We start from the raw sequence: 16,970 nt of genomic DNA on the forward strand, positions 1-16,970 counted from the left end.
CAAGTTGAAAACCACTACAGTATACAATACTATACTATACTGTACCGTACTGTACTATACTAATACACTATGCTATACTGCACAAGTAGTACCAATCTATATACTAACCCTTCAGTCAAAGTCATTATCTATCCCATGGTCAGAGGAAGTAGCACAGCTGCAAGTCATTTATTGCAGGGTACCTATGCATAACCACTGCTGTAGCCTAGGCAGTTGGCTGCAGCTTGGGCCTATCACCTGCACCTTTTTGAGCACCTAGATTGTTCATCTTTAAACATGGATATAGAAGCAAATGCCCCAGCGGTTGGACTGAAAGCATGCTGATGTCACTTTGCCTCTGTCTCGAGTACACACGAAGAAATACTATCTCAGCCTCTTGTCACTCCTCTCCTCTTCCCACAAGGGACAGTGTTGACCTGGGGATTCAGCTCTGTAAGTTTCTTCAGCCATAGGTGAGCAGAGTCCAGGACTGCATCACTTCACATTTAGCCTTATCTTCCTGAGAAACTAAGCTGTGGGGAGGGTTGGGATTGAGGAGATTGCTTATCCTCACTGTTCTGAGAGCTTGAATGTAGGGAAACAGCCATCATGCCTATTTTGCCTCCTACAAAAGGAATATTAGCATTCTGAGGAAGTTCATTGAAACACCCCCAAAGAAGAAATGTTTCTTAGGTGATTGTCTGTCCTTTCTTGCTCTGCTTTCAGGTGTCCCATCTCAGTCTTTCTTTCCATCAAGCCCCAAGCTTGGTGGTGCCTAGGTGGGAGAAGACGTATACAATGAAGTTCAAGGGGTTAGGACCATCTCAGGACAAAATTCAAGGGGGTGGGGTCATGGGCTAGCCTGGGTCCAAGTATTAGGACTAGCCATGGACGACTAGGCCGAAGTGAAGGTCAAAGGGACAAGGTCTTGACCAAAGTGAAAGGTAGAGGGAAAAGGCTGTGGAGCAACCAACGTCAAGATGGAGAGAATGAGCTGAGGATGGGCTCAGGGACTGTACCTCTCCAATAGCTCCCAGACACCAGCCCACAAAACTTTACTTGCTCTGATGAGTCTTGGTGCTGACATCCTTAGCAAATACATACTTTGGAGATTGATGTTTGGGGCTTCCATTGTCACTGAAAAGATGTCTTGAAACACTATGGGCCTTTACCCGGTGTTCACTACACTTCCCTTAGCAGAGCCAGAGTCGTGTGAATTCAGAACATTTTATGAGGTAGTATGGAAAGTTGTTCTCTTTAACCCCACGTTTTAAAGTTAGGAGTATATCATTACATTCTCACCTTTATTCCATAATGGCCATGTCCGTTTAAGTCAGTTAGGAAATTTTTAGGTCATGTTCACATAGATCTTATCCCACTCTGGACAAAAAGATTCCTATGAAACTAGCAAGACAAGAGTGATGGATTTTCATGTTACAGAAGCCATATCTGAAGTTCACAGTGATTAACAGGGCTTCCTGCAGGTCCACACCCAGCATTGGAGCTCAGGCTTCCCACAGCTACTCTCTCTGGACCTTGAGGGGTCTTGCACCTGCCCACTTTCCTCTTTCCTTCCCTCTTTCTTCAGCTCATTGACTCCTATGCACCTTGCACATCTAAACATGTTACTCTTTGCCCATCTCCACACTAGTCTATGTACCAGCAAAGAGTCTTGGAGTTATCACTGTGCTTAGAGTCCTGGATACCAGAATTTCTCAGGCCTGGGTATTCATTAGGATCATCTGAGACCATTTTTAAAATATAATGTATTTAGAACCATACCCAAGCCTCTTTAATCAGATATCTACTTGTTTTTCAAGTTCCCCTAGGTGATTCTGACTCCCTAAATCTTCCCTCTCACTATGTCAACTCTGTAATGGAAGGACCAGATCTATTTTGTTCAACATTAGGGCTCTGGCACTTTGGATGCTATCTGAGAAAGCTATTAAATAATACATAATTATTGATAACATTTACTGAGTGTTACCTCTATGCCAGGCACGATGGTAAGTAGTTCACATGCATTTATTTCATTTAATTTTGCCAGTAATCCTGTGAGGAAGGCACTTTTATTATCTCACTTAAAGGAAGAGGAGCTAAGCTGGGAGAGGGCTGGAAAAGCAGATACCAATGACCATTGGCAGTGTTGCTGACCCCCTGATAATACATAGAACTACAAAATGGGGTGTATATGCCCCATAGTAGGGACCCATGGAATCACCTTAGCACTGCCTCTAGAGAGCACAACAGGGACACAGAACCTTGGAAGAGCATGGGTTCTGCTTCGTCCCAAGGCACTGTCTCAAATTTCTACAGTCTCCTTTATATGCTGAAACACCAGGAATTGTCTGAATTCCTCCTAGATGGCTTAATTATGTATTTCAACTAAAGTACATCTTGCTACAATTGACACTGTTAATATGACTGAAACCAACAGGGTTTTTTCTTATGTAAGAAACCCTGAAGTGGGCAGTCCAAGATCAGTCCCTTTGAATGACTTTTTGGGCTTGTAAGCCTCTGTCCTCTCTGCCAGCCTCTCATGGATGACCAAGCTTTTCTGCCCCAGGCAGTCAACAGCTCCAAGCAGTATGTCACTCCCAACGAAGACATCTAACGGAGAAAGGGAGGCAGACTCTCCTATGTTCCTCTTTCCTTTTGTAGCAGTTAGGTTGGAATTCTTTCCAGGTAGTCATCCAGCTGACTTTTTTCCCTTCTACAAGTAGGTTTCACAGCCTTCACTAACTTAGCAGGGTCCAGAAAGGCAAGGAATAAACCAGATGCTTCCAGTTTTCCCAAACAGGGTTGAATTTAACAGGAAGAGAAAGGAAAAAAAAAAAAAAAAACAAAAAAAAAAACCAAATGTTCACTGATAATGTGCCTGCCTCAGAAGTTCTTCCTTGGATTATGAGTGATCCAAAGTGCATTCCCGTTCATAAGTTTTAAAGCATCTTTACTTTTATTGGTGTGCCTGTGTGTACATGTGCATGTGTCTGTGTGTGTCTGTATGTGTGTCTGTGTCTAAATGTGTCTGTGTGTGTGTCTGTATCTGTATGTGTGTCTATGTCTGCCTGTGTCTGTGTTTGCATGTGTCTGTGTGTGTGTGTCTGTGTCTGTCTGTGTGTCTGTTGAGATGAGGTACATGCATGCTATGACATGTATATGGCAATGAGAGAACTCTGTGATTTCGGTTCTGTCCTACTCAGGTGGTCAGGGAAGAACCTTTATGGGAAGAATCATAAACTCTAGCCCCAGAATGTTTTTAAAAAGAGCTTGTCCAGTGGCTTTACTACTGTTAAAGAAGGGAGCACAACAATTCTATGCTCTGGATTTCTACAACATGAAACATTAAAAATTTTGGAGATGAGAAATTTGCTTTGGTTTTGTTGTTGTTGTTGTTGTTGTTGTTGTTGTTGTTGTTGTTGTTGTTTTGTTTGTTTCCTAACTGAGCCATGGTATTTGTACAACTGTGTGTGGTTTGAGATGACAGTGTGTGATGACAAATGATGACAATAATCCCTGTTCATCAATCAGTTTATGTGTTGGGAGCTTTAATATTCTTCTCAACATTATAATATACAACACAGATTGTATTAACCAGAGCCGTAGAAAATCTGGAAGGTGTTTCTTCTCTCTGACTGAATGTTGGTGCCCCCGACTGAACTTTTCCATGCCTTCCTCTTCGTTTCCTCGTCTCTAGTAACCCTGTTCTATTCTTCTCTTCTTCAAAGCCAATGTTTCAGTTTCCACAAGTGAGAAGGTGTAGTATTTGCCTTTCTGTATCTGGCTTATTTCACTTAGCATTATATCTTCCAGCAGGACCTGCACTCCACTGCTACAAATGATAGGGTTTTGTGCATTTTTATGGCTAAATAGTATCCTTGTCTATGTGTACCACATTTGTTTACCTAGTCACCCACTGAGTAGCATCCATGTTAATTACATGTTTTAGCGATTGCGAAGACTGCAATTAAAAACAAAAACATTTGGCGATGGTTAATGCTCTCCTCTTCTGTTTCCAGGTCAACAGTGATCTTGTTTACATTACAGCTAAGAAAGATGGCACTCACGTGGTGGAAGCCGTGGATGCCACCCATATTGGGAAGCTAATTGTGACCAAACAAATTGGAGGAGATGGCATGCAGGATATCACGGATACTTACAAATTTCAAGAAGGTAATTTACTACAGCCAAATGTATTTTTTCCCAATTCCACTTAGTACTTTTTCACTGTCAAGATGAAATATGTTCCAGAGAATGCCCTGGCATCAGCAGCATCTGACATTAAGGGCAGAAACATAAACTCTCACAAGCAGCAGACACCCACACTTCTTCATTATTTTTCTTGCTTGTTTTGAGCAAAATTCCCTTTCCCTTGGCTTGTGAAGTGAGTTTATTTCTAATTCTATTTCAGGAGACTAGAATGTATTCTTGCTTATATGAACCTTAATTTAAGTAATCCCATTAGAACATACTATCTGCATTATTTCAACTTAGTTACATAATAGAAACTTAAGTCACTACTTCATATTTGCTAAGTAATCTATGGATTATTTTTAACACAGTGTTCCATTGGGTTGTCATGGAAACTTTCTGATATATAGGATAGATTGTTAAGATTGTGCCATCTTAACTGTAAGCTAGTTTCAATTACAAAGTAATGCTATGGTGAGGGGCTGGTAACTTTTATTGTAGAGTACTTTTCAAATGGTACTATTGTGTTCAGTTACATCTAAAGCAGTACTGTCCCCACAATCCTAGCAGTGAACAGGACACTGTTTCTGTCCCCACACAAAAAGTAGGACCATTTTAAGTGAAGGCTGTGGGAACAGGGAAACACATTGAGTCTTATCAAAAGAGCCCAAAGAAATGAAGAGTGGGAAGGACCTCATTTAAAGAAATTAGACTGGAGTTTCAGGAAATAGAACCATAGCCAAAGACAGGAAATGTGAAACAGTTCTAGAGGTTAAGGGTACCACAGACCTCAATACCCCTTCTAGCTTAAAATACCCATCCAGCTGCTCAAGGATGCTAGCTGTCTTGAGAGCAGAAAGACACAATATCTTTTGGAAATTGTTCACCTCCAGAAATTCTTAAGAGTGGCATTTATTTTAGTGAATGAGTAAAGATTATGACCAATTAGCATATACTAAATACTCATTGCCATTCCTGAAGTGCTAATGTGTGTGTGTGTGTGGGGGGGTGTTAAACGTTTTCTGCTGCCTTCTTGCTCTTAGTTACCAAGGTGCTTTGCATTATAAAGACAAAGCCTACTGGACGGAGACAGGTGTGCAGGGTTGAAGGTTAGAATTTTTGTCATCTGAACTCGTGACTCTTTCCTGTTTTTCTGAAATGGTTCTGTCTCTGCTTTTGGCAACCATCCACTGCAGGATAGAAACACACAAAAGAAAAACATCTCTCCCTCCTCGGTGTTTTGACTTTTCTCTAGAAGGAAAGTTAAAAAATGATATAAACATAATAAAACCAAGCAAGTAAGGGATGCCTTCTCTTACAGAGATGCAAAGAAAAAGATTTGGAAAGCAAAGGGGAAACTCCTTAGAGGATGGGGAAGAAACTAGCTGGTTCCACAGCGGCCACTTCAACAGCCTGCTTTTAACCCTGGAGCACACTCACCCCACATGAGGCTGGGGACACCACACCCGTGCTGTGTGCTTTCTGTGGAGGAAAGCAGAGTCCAGTCCAGTCATGCCAGAAGGGAGGTACTATGACATGGCATGGACAGATGACTCAGGTGCAGAGAACAAGCAACCAGAAAGGGCCCTGAAATGCTCACAATACTCAGGACACAAACCGTGTCCATACCATGTTGATATCCGAGCAGAATGAACAAAACAATTCATTTGTTCTCATTCTGATAAACTGGCCCCCTTAATGCCATGAGGTCATGATGTATCCATTTATTCAACACACTGAATTGGAACCTACGGTGTTCAGTGTGACTGAAACCTTGAGTCTGAGCTCAGTAGAAAAGCATTTGCCTTGTCTGAGTCCCAGCACCACCAAAACTCCTATTAGGCCAAAGAATAAATAAGAATTTTGGGTGGTATGGGGAAAGAGTTCTTTGGGAAAACGGGTAAAGCAGAATGGTGGTGAGAACTGCTTTTCTTTTCCACTGATGAGATCATAGCGAATGCGTGGTGGATGAGAGGTGAGTGCACCATTCCTGTGAGCAGTGCTTAGCCTTAGGATCCGATGCGAGAGAGGGGCAGCAGTGAGCAACACTGAAGAGAGGTGAGAGCAGCCAGCAGAGCGCAGCTACCATTAACTGTCAGCCCCAGAGGTGACCGTGGAGGCCAGATAGGAATGGGGCAGGATTAGCCATTAAAAGAGGAAGACACACACCTGTGAAAGAGAAACTGAGGATTGGCCTGTGATATACAAGTGTTAAAACACATTGTTCAGCTCATCATGAGGAAAGCTACTGAGGTCCGTGGTCCTACTCCTTAGCAAGAAGATGAGACTCGGGGATAGGGTGGTATATGTTTTGAACCAACTAGAACTCCTGATACATGTGATTAGTTGTGAGAGACATTTCGACCACCTTCTGGGCTAAGATTTGATCCCAAGTGGAGAACTCATCTCTTGATCAAAGATGACACACATACACCACATTCTAACTGAGCAAATAGCCCAGTGGAGTGCTATTCTGAGACTCTTGGGACTCCATCAGCATGTAGTGGGGAAAGAGATTGATTATTGATGTCTGCTCCAAGTATACAATAAATGCCAGCAGTAACTGCTCCTGGCTATGGATTTGCCACTCTGGGTCTCAGGGTGCATTTCTTGTAACTTCTCTGAATCTACATATTCTGAGGATGGATACTAAAATGTGGAGATGAATGAGGACAGAAAAGAAACTATACAAGATGCAGGGATGAACTGACAAACTGTTAAATTGTGGAGAGATTATTTTTCACTTCAGCTAAAACTTAATACCAGTTTTAACTTTTTTTTTTTCAAAATATAAGATTAAGAAATGTTAAAGCTTTGAAAACCAGAATTCTGAAAATGTTCTGAGGCAATATGTCCTCTTTTTATGACAGTGTCTGGACATGTTCCCTCTTAACTCTACTGCATCCATTACTCTGCTATTGCTTCTCTCTTTCTCCCTCCCTCCATCCTTCCCTCTCACCTCTCTCTTTTTCTCTTTCTCTCTCTGCCTCCCTCCCTCCCTCCTTAACTCTTTCTCTTCCTCCAAAAAGCACTTAGGCATCTCCTATGTTCAGATGATTTCTTCCAACAAAACCATTTGCAACATTGTATCACTTAGTACACATGCCCATTCTGTGCATCTGCCGACCGACATCTTGAGAGACCCGGGGAGAAGGGTGTGGAATTATACATATCTTGTCTGTTCCTTCCTCTCCAATGGACCCTATCTGCAAACAGAACAGGCTTGAAGTGAAACAGAACACTCTTAACTGCACAGAATCATGTGGGATCAGTGTCTGCAGGTACCATCCTGGTTACCTAACTTCCTGATGATGTTCAGCCCTTTCTTGACATCCTTCTCTTCCTTCTATAACAGCACCCTCCTCTCTCCACCACACCTAACCCCTGTTGTGTTTACTGCAGCACTCACTAGGCTTACCTTTCTCCAGTTCACTCCAAATGCCCCTTGATTCTGGCTATCCTCCATGGACCCCATGCCTACCAAATTTATACTCTTCCTGGATAGCTGTGGTTGACTCTCACAGATGTAGTGACCATTCCCAAATCAGCATCTCACCCCAGGCCTTATGTATGACACAAAAACCTGAAGCTGAATCGTCACAAAGTCTACTCCCTCCTCCTTCTCTCCACTCCCCTGGCCTGCCCACTCATTCTTCACTTTCTACCCCAGTGAATACAACCATTATGCACCCACATTTAACTACCACAGAATTAGGTAGCGAATCCCCGTCTGAAGCAGCCCTCAAGGGCATCTCTTCTCTCTGGCTTCACAGCCATAATTGAGACTAAAACAGCACCCTGTGTAGAAAACCTTAATACAGAGCCTGGCACATGATAAGGGTCCAGTATGCATGAGGAGGGTCCAGTATGAGTTAGTTTCACCTTCTAATAGTAATGTTAGCACTGCTACCATAGTGCTTGGGTATTTTAGACTACATTTTTGCCTGGAAAATTAGCCGAGCTTACAAACCCCTCCTGAGTGTAAACCTTTGTCTCCATGAAAGTGCTACTCTGTGACATGTAATCTTGAGCCCATCAAAGCAGAGAAAATAGCCTTCTCGGTACCTTCAGAACGATCCAGGAATAACCCCGAAAGCCTCACTAGCTGACTTTTTGGTCTTCTTGCTGTACCACCTGATCATCCACAGCTGCCACATACAGCCACCAGATGAGCAGCTGCCACTGTCCCCAAGTAGCCACACTCTTGCATGCCTTCTTGTCTTTACCCACTGTGCTGAAAAGAGGGCTCCTGTGCCACCCAGGCAATCTAAGGGTGTTTCATGTCTCACGTCTCTGTCTCCAGGTTCCACATGACAATGTCTATCCTTGTACCTGTGATCTACAAGTTCATATAAATCTATAAGCGACAGCCCTTCACTTATCCCTCTATAGCCATGAGTGAAGGACACTTTCGTGGTGATGCCTAGCCCAATGTGTGTTCCCAGGACTCCAAAGTTGTGACATAACCAAAGGGGTAGTCACAGGGCTGTGCTCTCATGGGTCAGCTAAGCTGAGTACACTCTACAGCAGTTATTGAGACAAAAGTTCTGCCTTGTGCTGAAATTAGCATACCTGCAAACCTCCCTCCTCCAGATCCTCGGTGCCTGCAGGGACTAAGTCCTAGTGATACAAAGGTCACAAGACAGATGGTATTCCTGCACTCCTAGAGTCTGTGTTTCCAGAGGGAGGTGACATAGCACAGAGCAAGTACTGTTCTGAGGAAAAGTAAAGAAAACTGGAAACTCGTTTGGCATGAGGACTGGGGCCTGGGGCTGCATTCTCAGAGTAATGAGAACTTTGGAAGAGAGGATGTTGAGACTATGGCCAGGACAATGAGAGGATGCTTCATCCAACATGAAAGGACTAGTTCAGAAAGCAAAGTTTGCCTCTAGATAACGTTTTACTGGTGCTGGGACACCAGAACACTCATAATAACTGCTACAAAGCAAGGACAACTCTCTCGTGCCCTGACAAACCTTGCCATTCTCTCTGGCCTGGAATGGCCTGCTAGCCTGCAACTGCCTCATTCACAGGACAGGAGGAAGATGGAGTCTTCGCTGTCAGACCAGCCTCTCAGGTTGCTCAGAGCACAGGCCTCCCATTGCCCCTTTCTCACACCTGGACCAGCTCAGTTCCTCTCTCTCAAGGCAGCCTCTCTCTGGTTCTTTGTTTGCTGCTCCAATGGACTTCCTGTGCTTTGGCTAAATGCATACTTGGGCTTCATCCAAAGTGATAATTGTTAATGCTCTGCTTCTCACGGATCTGTTTTCCAGTTGATCGCTGCTAAAGTAGTTTGCTGAACTTTCCAGGCTGGGCTCTCCCTCCTTCCTTCCCTTCCTGTCTTTTTCCATTGGCTTCATAAACATATGCCAGAGCCAATTCTGGTTCTAGACCTGTTGTTCCTGGTATGCTCTTGCAGTCTTGACAGAGATGTTTATAACACACACACACACACACACACACACACACACACACACACACAGCCCTGTAATGTTACATACCCTTATATTACATTAACATTATATTAACATTCATGGTGCCTAGCTTGTGGTTTTATGAGGCTTAGCAGAGCTGTTGCAAGCAAGCATGCATCCCATGGCCTGCCATGTGATTAGCATTTAGTGACAGTTTATAGTATCCATTACCCTCCTCACCATTATTGAATTTAGTTATTAATTATTCGACTTAATTTTTAGTATAGTAGAAGAGAACATCTTTAAATTAGCACAATTAGAAAAGCGAATGTTATTATCTTAAAGTGATTTTCCCACACCCAGCCATTCTCATACCTACTTTCATAAGCCAAAGAATTTGTCTGCATCTTTTCATTTCTGTCCTCCACCATGAAAAAAAGCTATCGAGAGAGATGCTTAGGATAGAAAAGAGAAGAGCCATCCATCTTTTGTATTTCTAACAGCCTGCCCCTGCAGCCAAGTACTTTATTCAAACTTTGGAGGCATTGCTATTCTATACCTTGTCAGGTAGTCAGGGTCTGAGCACAGCCCCATGTGAGGCCACACTGAGGTCTCTGCTTCCTCTCCTGCTCTTCCTATTTTTCTCTGTGTCTGTGTCTCTGTCTTTGCTTCTCTCTCTTTCTCAGTGTTGGTATGTTCCCTCTCTGTGTCTCTGCCACCCTCTCTCTTGTTCACTCTTGTGTGTGTGTGTGTGTGTGTGTGTGTGTGTGTGTGTGTGTGTTTGAAGAGCTGCGTATGGAAAAGTACCTTGTTCATGCTAACAAGTGTTCTTCCACTGAGCTGTATTCCCAGCCCTTGGTTTTTGAGGCAGAATCTCACTAGGTAGCTCAGGCTATTCCTTAAACTATCTTCCTGCCTCAGATTCCCAAGTGCAAAGATTACAGATGCACACCACCGTGCTTACCTTCTCTTCCTCTCTTTCTTTCTCCACTCTCCTTCTTTCTCCCTGGAGCAGATCCTTTCCCTCTCTTGCCTCTCTATCCCCACTACTGTCCCTCTAGAAACTGGCCATAAACCATTTTGCTCAAACCATACCTAAGCATCCTACTGTATCAGGACAGAGCATCAATCAATGGTGGAGCTTCAAATCCTTGTGCTCAGTGAGAGGCAACTGGAAAATTTAGAGGTAACAAAGTTATAGGCTGAGTACATTCGTGAGCTCAGGAAATATGTTGACCTCCAGCAGGTTGAGTTAAGCTTCATCCATGAGTCCAAGTCAGGAGTCCTTGGGAAGGAGATGAACAGTTGACCAAAGCCTAGTGCCTTGACAAAGTATACTTTTGAGGTTGCTGGGCACTTCTGGAGGTATAGCAGGACATAGAAGGACCCATCCCAGCCTGAAAGTCATCTCAAGAAAGAGAAAATGGAATGAATTAAATAGGAGAAGGATTGAAGGGACACATAATATTTGGGTACAGAAAAGTCCGTGGCTGATGGAAAAATCTATGACAGGAGGTGGCATAGCAAGAGGCCACTATCTCCTAAATCTTTGCTTAGATGACTCTAAATTCTAACTTCCTGACAGAGACTCAGAGAGAAAAGCAACTTGGCACCTGCCAAGCCCAGAAATAATGACCCTGATTAGCCCACTGGTGAAAACCTCTTAGTAGCCTTCCAAAGAGATATATCCTGCCTGGACACCACGTATTCTGGCAGCCTGGGTTGCCACTGCCTATCTGGAAACTTGGTTTTGACCCAGTGATAGTGGTTATGCCTACCTTTCTATGAGAGAGAGGTTGACTGGCTTTCAGAGGCCATCAGTCAGCAAGGGAGGCACAGAGTTCATTTTGGGTCAATGTCTTCCCCAAGGAGTGTATTGCCTTTCCCCTTTCATTATCTGTGGATCTCTCCTAGGCCAAGAAGAAGAGAGACTAGCCCTTGAAACTGCCTTGATGTATGGAGCCAAGAAGACCCTCAACACTGAAGGTGTTGTCAAATCAAGGTCTGATGTGAACATGAACTTTGATGTGGAAAATGCTGTGTTGGGAAAGGACTTCAAAGTAACTATCACCTTCCAGAACAATAGCTCCAATCTGTACACCATCGATGCCTATCTTTCTGGCAACATCACCTTCTACACTGGGGTATCCAAGAAAGAGTTCAAGATGGAGTCCTTTGAAGTGACACTGGATCCCTTGTCCTGTAAGCGAACTAATGTGTGGGTCTCTCCAGGACTTGTTGCCTGGTTCTGTGTCTTGCTGTCAATACAGTCAAAGCTCTTGTTCTCACCAGATCTGTGTTAGGGGCCACATTGAGGGGGCAGTTCTAGAAAACACCCAATCCTCTTATCTTCATGACTCTTGAACAGAAATGAATGCTGAAATTTTCTAAGCCTAGAATACCATAAGTTGGAAAATTTAATAGAAATTCATCTTTTGATATGTGTAGTGTGGTCTATGAAGCCACAGCACCAGCATCTCAAGCCTTAGGCCCCACTAGACCTCCTGAAACAGAACCTGTATTTGAGATCTGAACTTGCCACACAGACTACAGCAGCCTCAGGCATCTTCCGTGATTCCTCTGTACCTTACATATTAAAGCAGAGTCTCCCACTAAACCTGAAGCTCACCAACTCTACTTAGCCTATTTACCTAGGATGCATTGGGCATCCACCTCTGCTAGCAGTTACAGTCAGTCACCATGGCTGACCAGCTCTAAGTGGACATTGGAGATGTACACTCTGGTCCTTTGCTGTGTGGAAAGGGCTTAATACACTGAGCCACCCCAGCTCTGTCCCCCAAAGCTAATGTTTTATAACTGAGCAGCCTGATCCAGGGATGACCACTGGAAGAGGAAGCCTTAGAGATACTAGGTACCACCTCAAAGTCCGCTCAAAGCCATCCCTAGTAGAGTCTCTTTCCTGTTCATTCTCCCTGCCTCCCATACAAATATCTGAGCCTTTCATTGTCATAAGAATTTGGGATTCTCGAAGCAGGGCAGGACTGACATGCTGCAGCATGCATTGGAGATTGCAATTTTGAAAGGTCTCGTTTTTTCTGAGAGTATTCAGTGGACAAGATATTCAGCCCTAAATTGGATACACACACACACACACACACACACACACACACACACACACACATTATCAGGAACAACTATAGGCAGAGAGCTGAGTCAGAGAAAACTGGAAAGCAGTTGGCAATTTGGGGCACTGTGTCTCTGGGCCCAACATGTGGTCCTAAAAAAAGAAAAGAAAAGAAAAGAAAAGAAAGGAAAGGAAAGGAAAGGAAAGGAAAGGAAAGGAAAAGAAAAGAAAAGAAAAGAAAAGAAAAGAAAAGAAAAGAAAAGGAGGTATAGAAGCAATGCTATTCAGAAAGCAGAGGCAAGTGGGCAGGCCCCACCCCACCAAGGAGCCAATCACACAGCTCTGTTGTTCCTGTGCTCCCTAGCCCCAGCAGAACCAGAGATGTGTTCCCAGAGAAAATGAAAAATTATTCCTAAAAATTCGGATTCCAAGAAAACTAAATTGAAAAAGGCGAGTATTTCTAACTTTGGTGATGTAGCTAGCAGTCGAGAAATTATCATGGCATTTTCTTTGCAAACTAGATTTGGCTTTTTTTTTAATCCCAAGGGATAGGAAAGGCTTCTCATCCAAAAGAGTAGTCAGCATGAAGGGCTGAAGAGGAAACGGCTCCCATGCTTCCTGGGACCAGGCAAGCACGTTGATTCTAGGAATTAGAAAAGTCTGAATACAAGGCATGACTGTGTCACCTCTAGATGTGTGTCCCCCGGCAGGCTGCCTAAGTGAGCTGGGCTCTCTCCCCTCATTTGTATATGGGAACAATATCACCCACACTACAGAATTGTTAGCCCATTCCCTGCCAGGCCAGTGTCATGACTAATCTTGATCGACGTACGTGGGAAGAGGAACCTCATTGAAGAAATTGTTTATTTCAGTTTGGCCTGTCAGCATGTCTGTGGGGCATTTTCTTGACTGCTAACTGATACAGGAGGGCCCAGCCCATGGTGGGTGGTGCCACCCATGGACTGATAGTCCTGGACTGTGTAAGAAAACTGGCTCACAAGCAGAGGAAGCAAGCCAGTAAGCAGCACTCCTCCTTGGTCTCTGCTTCCATCCCTGCCTCTGGAGTCCTACCTGGAGCTCCAGCCCTGTCTTCCCTCCACTGTAGCCAAATATTCCTTTCCTCCCTAAGTTATTTTTGGCCATGGTATTTTAACACAGCAACAGAAAGCAAACTGGAGCATCCAGGTTCTAGCATCTGCTGGACACAGGGAAGTGCACATCTTTGCCGAGTTTCTGGTCTTATAGAGGAAACAGGCAATAAAGAAACAAGCAAACTAGCAGATGTATCACCTGGTTATATGTGTAATAGAAAAACGCAAAACAGACTAAGAGGGAGAGGCATGTTGGCCTTGTAGGCATTATAACCACACAATTATATATATTTTATTTATATTATTTATAATATATATTATAGATATATAAATCTTTATATATAATATATTGTTTATAATATATAATATTTAAATATATTATTTAAAATAATATATTATTTATAATATATAATATATAAAGATTTATATACAATATATTATATATATATATATATATATATATATATATATATATATATATATATGAAATAGGGTGGAGAACAGCAACCTGACAGAGGTTATTCGAGCCAGAAGAATCACATTGGTATTATAGGATATCTAATGTGCTCAATGAGACACAAGGGATGAAGAACTATTCTTGTTTGACTTGGCTTGATCCTCAGTGTGAAAGCTGATGATAGGAGAAGGTGGAGCCTTTAAAAGGCAGAACCTTGCGGAAGATAACTAGGATATGCAACCCTAATTGACCTCGGAAGGGTTGGTACTGGTCTGTGGAGTGAGTCAGTTCCTGGGAGAGCAGCTTATTATAAAGTAGAGCTATTCTGTAAGCATGGCCCCTGTGCACATGGCCAGTTCCCTTCCTGTTATGCCAGCATCATGCTGTTTGGATGCTCCAACCACTAATATTATGAGACAACTAAATCTATTTTCTGTATAAATTTCCAAGCTTCTGTCATTCAGTACAGTAACAAAACCAGACTGAAACAGGAACAAAAGCAGCCAGTGAAAAGTAATGGGCTTAACACATATAATGATTACCCCTCATACACACTCGGGCTTTATTCCCTGCCACCGAGCCTGGCCACCTGAGTTCCATCCTCCACATGGAGGAAGAAATGAGCAAACCCCTGTAACTTGTCTTCTGACCTCCACTCACACACTTGTGCCCACACACAATGATAATTTTCTAAATTACCCTAAAAAGAAAGATCACCCTGGCTGCCGTGAAGAGGCTCAAAGAAATAGGGATGAAACTTGGAGACCAGTTAGGATGTTGTAATGGTTGTTCAGCTGAAATGTGGCGGTCGTGTTGACAGTGCTAAGAACAAGTCCTGTCAGCACATGTTCTGAAGATAGAGTCCACCTGGTGGGCCTGTGCACATGAGAGGAAGGAGCGGACGAAACTCCATGACAGGTGTGAAATGCCGTGGCATTCCTGTTACCTTCCAACATAGTGGGAAAATCAGGCTGGGTTAATATGGTTAAAGACATAAAGGTAACAGAACCTAGATCTCCCTTGGGCAAGGACATTGAACCAATGGGTGTGAACTGAGGCCCTGAGTGGAATTGTCTATAATCCATCACATCTCTCTACACCAGCAATAGAACACAGCCTATTTCCAACCTCACATGCACCCTTTCAATCTTCCTTGTCTCCTTAACCCAATTAAAACACAGACTCAAGCCATTCTCTGGCTGCAGAAGCAACACGACCAGCCACTACAGCCTCACACTTGCTCCTGGGCCTTCCCACTGTGATGGATTATATGCCCTCAAATCATAAGCCAAAATAAACCTTTTCCTCTGCAAAAATTAAAAAATAGGAGGATAACTTTATATGAGTTAATTGATTAGAATGATGTAATGTATTTCTCTACATTACATCTCTTAGGTTTGGTCCCTACGTGAATGATTCACGTAGGGACCAAACCTAAGCCCAAGTCGATTTTAATACAGCTCCATCAGTCAGACCACCCAGGGCTTGTCCCAGATAACTTCAAGGGAATTAGAGCCTCAATCTTCTTTTGCTAATTTACTAATTAATGTAGATAGGTGGCATCAGTTGCATGCAATAAAATGCATGTTGCAATCTGAAGTAAATCCTAGTCTTTTGCAAAATCACACACGTCTGACCCTAATCAAGCAGTCTTCAGTGCCTCTATTGCAAATAAAGTTTTCTAAGGAGAATGGGAAGCAGACTTTTCAGATTGGTGATTAAAGGGAATGTGTGGGCTAGAGTCAGCTTGGGAGATTTGAATAACTTAAACCACCCAGTACCTTCAAAGGTGTTATCATTGTCACTTGGCTATATTTAGTTTCCTTTGCTTTTTGGAAGAGATGAGGCAGCTCCAGCCTGTGTCTCCCTTGGCTTTCCCCAGACACCATAAATGATGTTGGCAGCCGCCCATCTCCACCACTCATACAGTGAAAATCTATTCCTCCTTCTCTTGCCGCGTTTAATAAAGTTTATCTAGAACAATTTCTTGTGCAGTGGCAAAACATGGCACTTATATAATGAACTATTTCAGGAGCACTGTTCTCTGGGGCTCTGGTGCACAGCCCCATTTCTTCAGTGCTGTGATTGAGAGAATGGTCTGCCTCCAAGAAGAAGGGAGCCCTGAGGCTGAGACTATAAGTGGTGATAAGAGCCTCTGCAAAGACGAGTACAAGAAAGATGGTCAAATCTTGCTACCCTAAGGACAGCTAGTAACCAAACTCTTTCCCCTAAGAAAAGCCAGAAGAAAACCACTGTTTATTACTATCCCTGGAAACACCAGGAGGCAAAATGCACTGTCTCTATGGACATACATACCTAGACTCAGCCTGCAGAGCTGCCCTTTGGGCTCTAGAATCCTGGGCTATGGGAAACGGGGCCACAGAGTGAGTAAATAGACCCAGGCTACAGATACAACTCTGCATCCTCAGTCCCCATGGAGATTGAAAGGGGAATGGGACCATTTCCCATCCTCTTTGCCATTCTGCAGGGCTTATCCTCTACCTTGAAAGCTAGCAGTAGGGTTTCAACACAGAGGCCTTCCCAATCAAAGAGGAGAGAGGGGGCTCCATGCTTCTTTTCCACCATCTTGGGATTACCTTGGCCCAGGTCAAAGCCTCCATGATGGAAGCTGCTAGGCTCCACCTTTAATATCTCTATTTACGCTTTCCATTTTACAGCAGCAAAAGCAATGCTTGAAAAGTTTGAGAACTCTTTTCTGTAGTAAGACTTCACTGACTATTACATTCCCAGCG

General features: G+C 43.3%; 1 protein-coding gene across 2 annotated transcripts in view; it reads left to right on the forward strand.

The window, feature by feature from the left end:
• Positions 1 to 16,970, forward strand: part of F13a1 (coagulation factor XIII A chain) — a 172,978-nt gene that overhangs the window by 131,401 nt on the left and 24,607 nt on the right. For both annotated transcript variants that reach the window (XM_076939184.1, XM_034511156.2), the window contains exons 11-12: positions 3,999 to 4,152; positions 11,499 to 11,786. In XM_076939184.1, coding sequence (XP_076795299.1) covers positions 3,999 to 4,152; positions 11,499 to 11,786 — 442 coding nt within the window. The remainder of the gene's footprint in view (positions 1 to 3,998; positions 4,153 to 11,498; positions 11,787 to 16,970) is intronic.

This window comes from Arvicanthis niloticus, chromosome 8 (assembly GCF_011762505.2).
Source record: "Arvicanthis niloticus isolate mArvNil1 chromosome 8, mArvNil1.pat.X, whole genome shotgun sequence".
NCBI classification, from domain to species: domain Eukaryota; kingdom Metazoa; phylum Chordata; class Mammalia; order Rodentia; family Muridae; genus Arvicanthis; species Arvicanthis niloticus.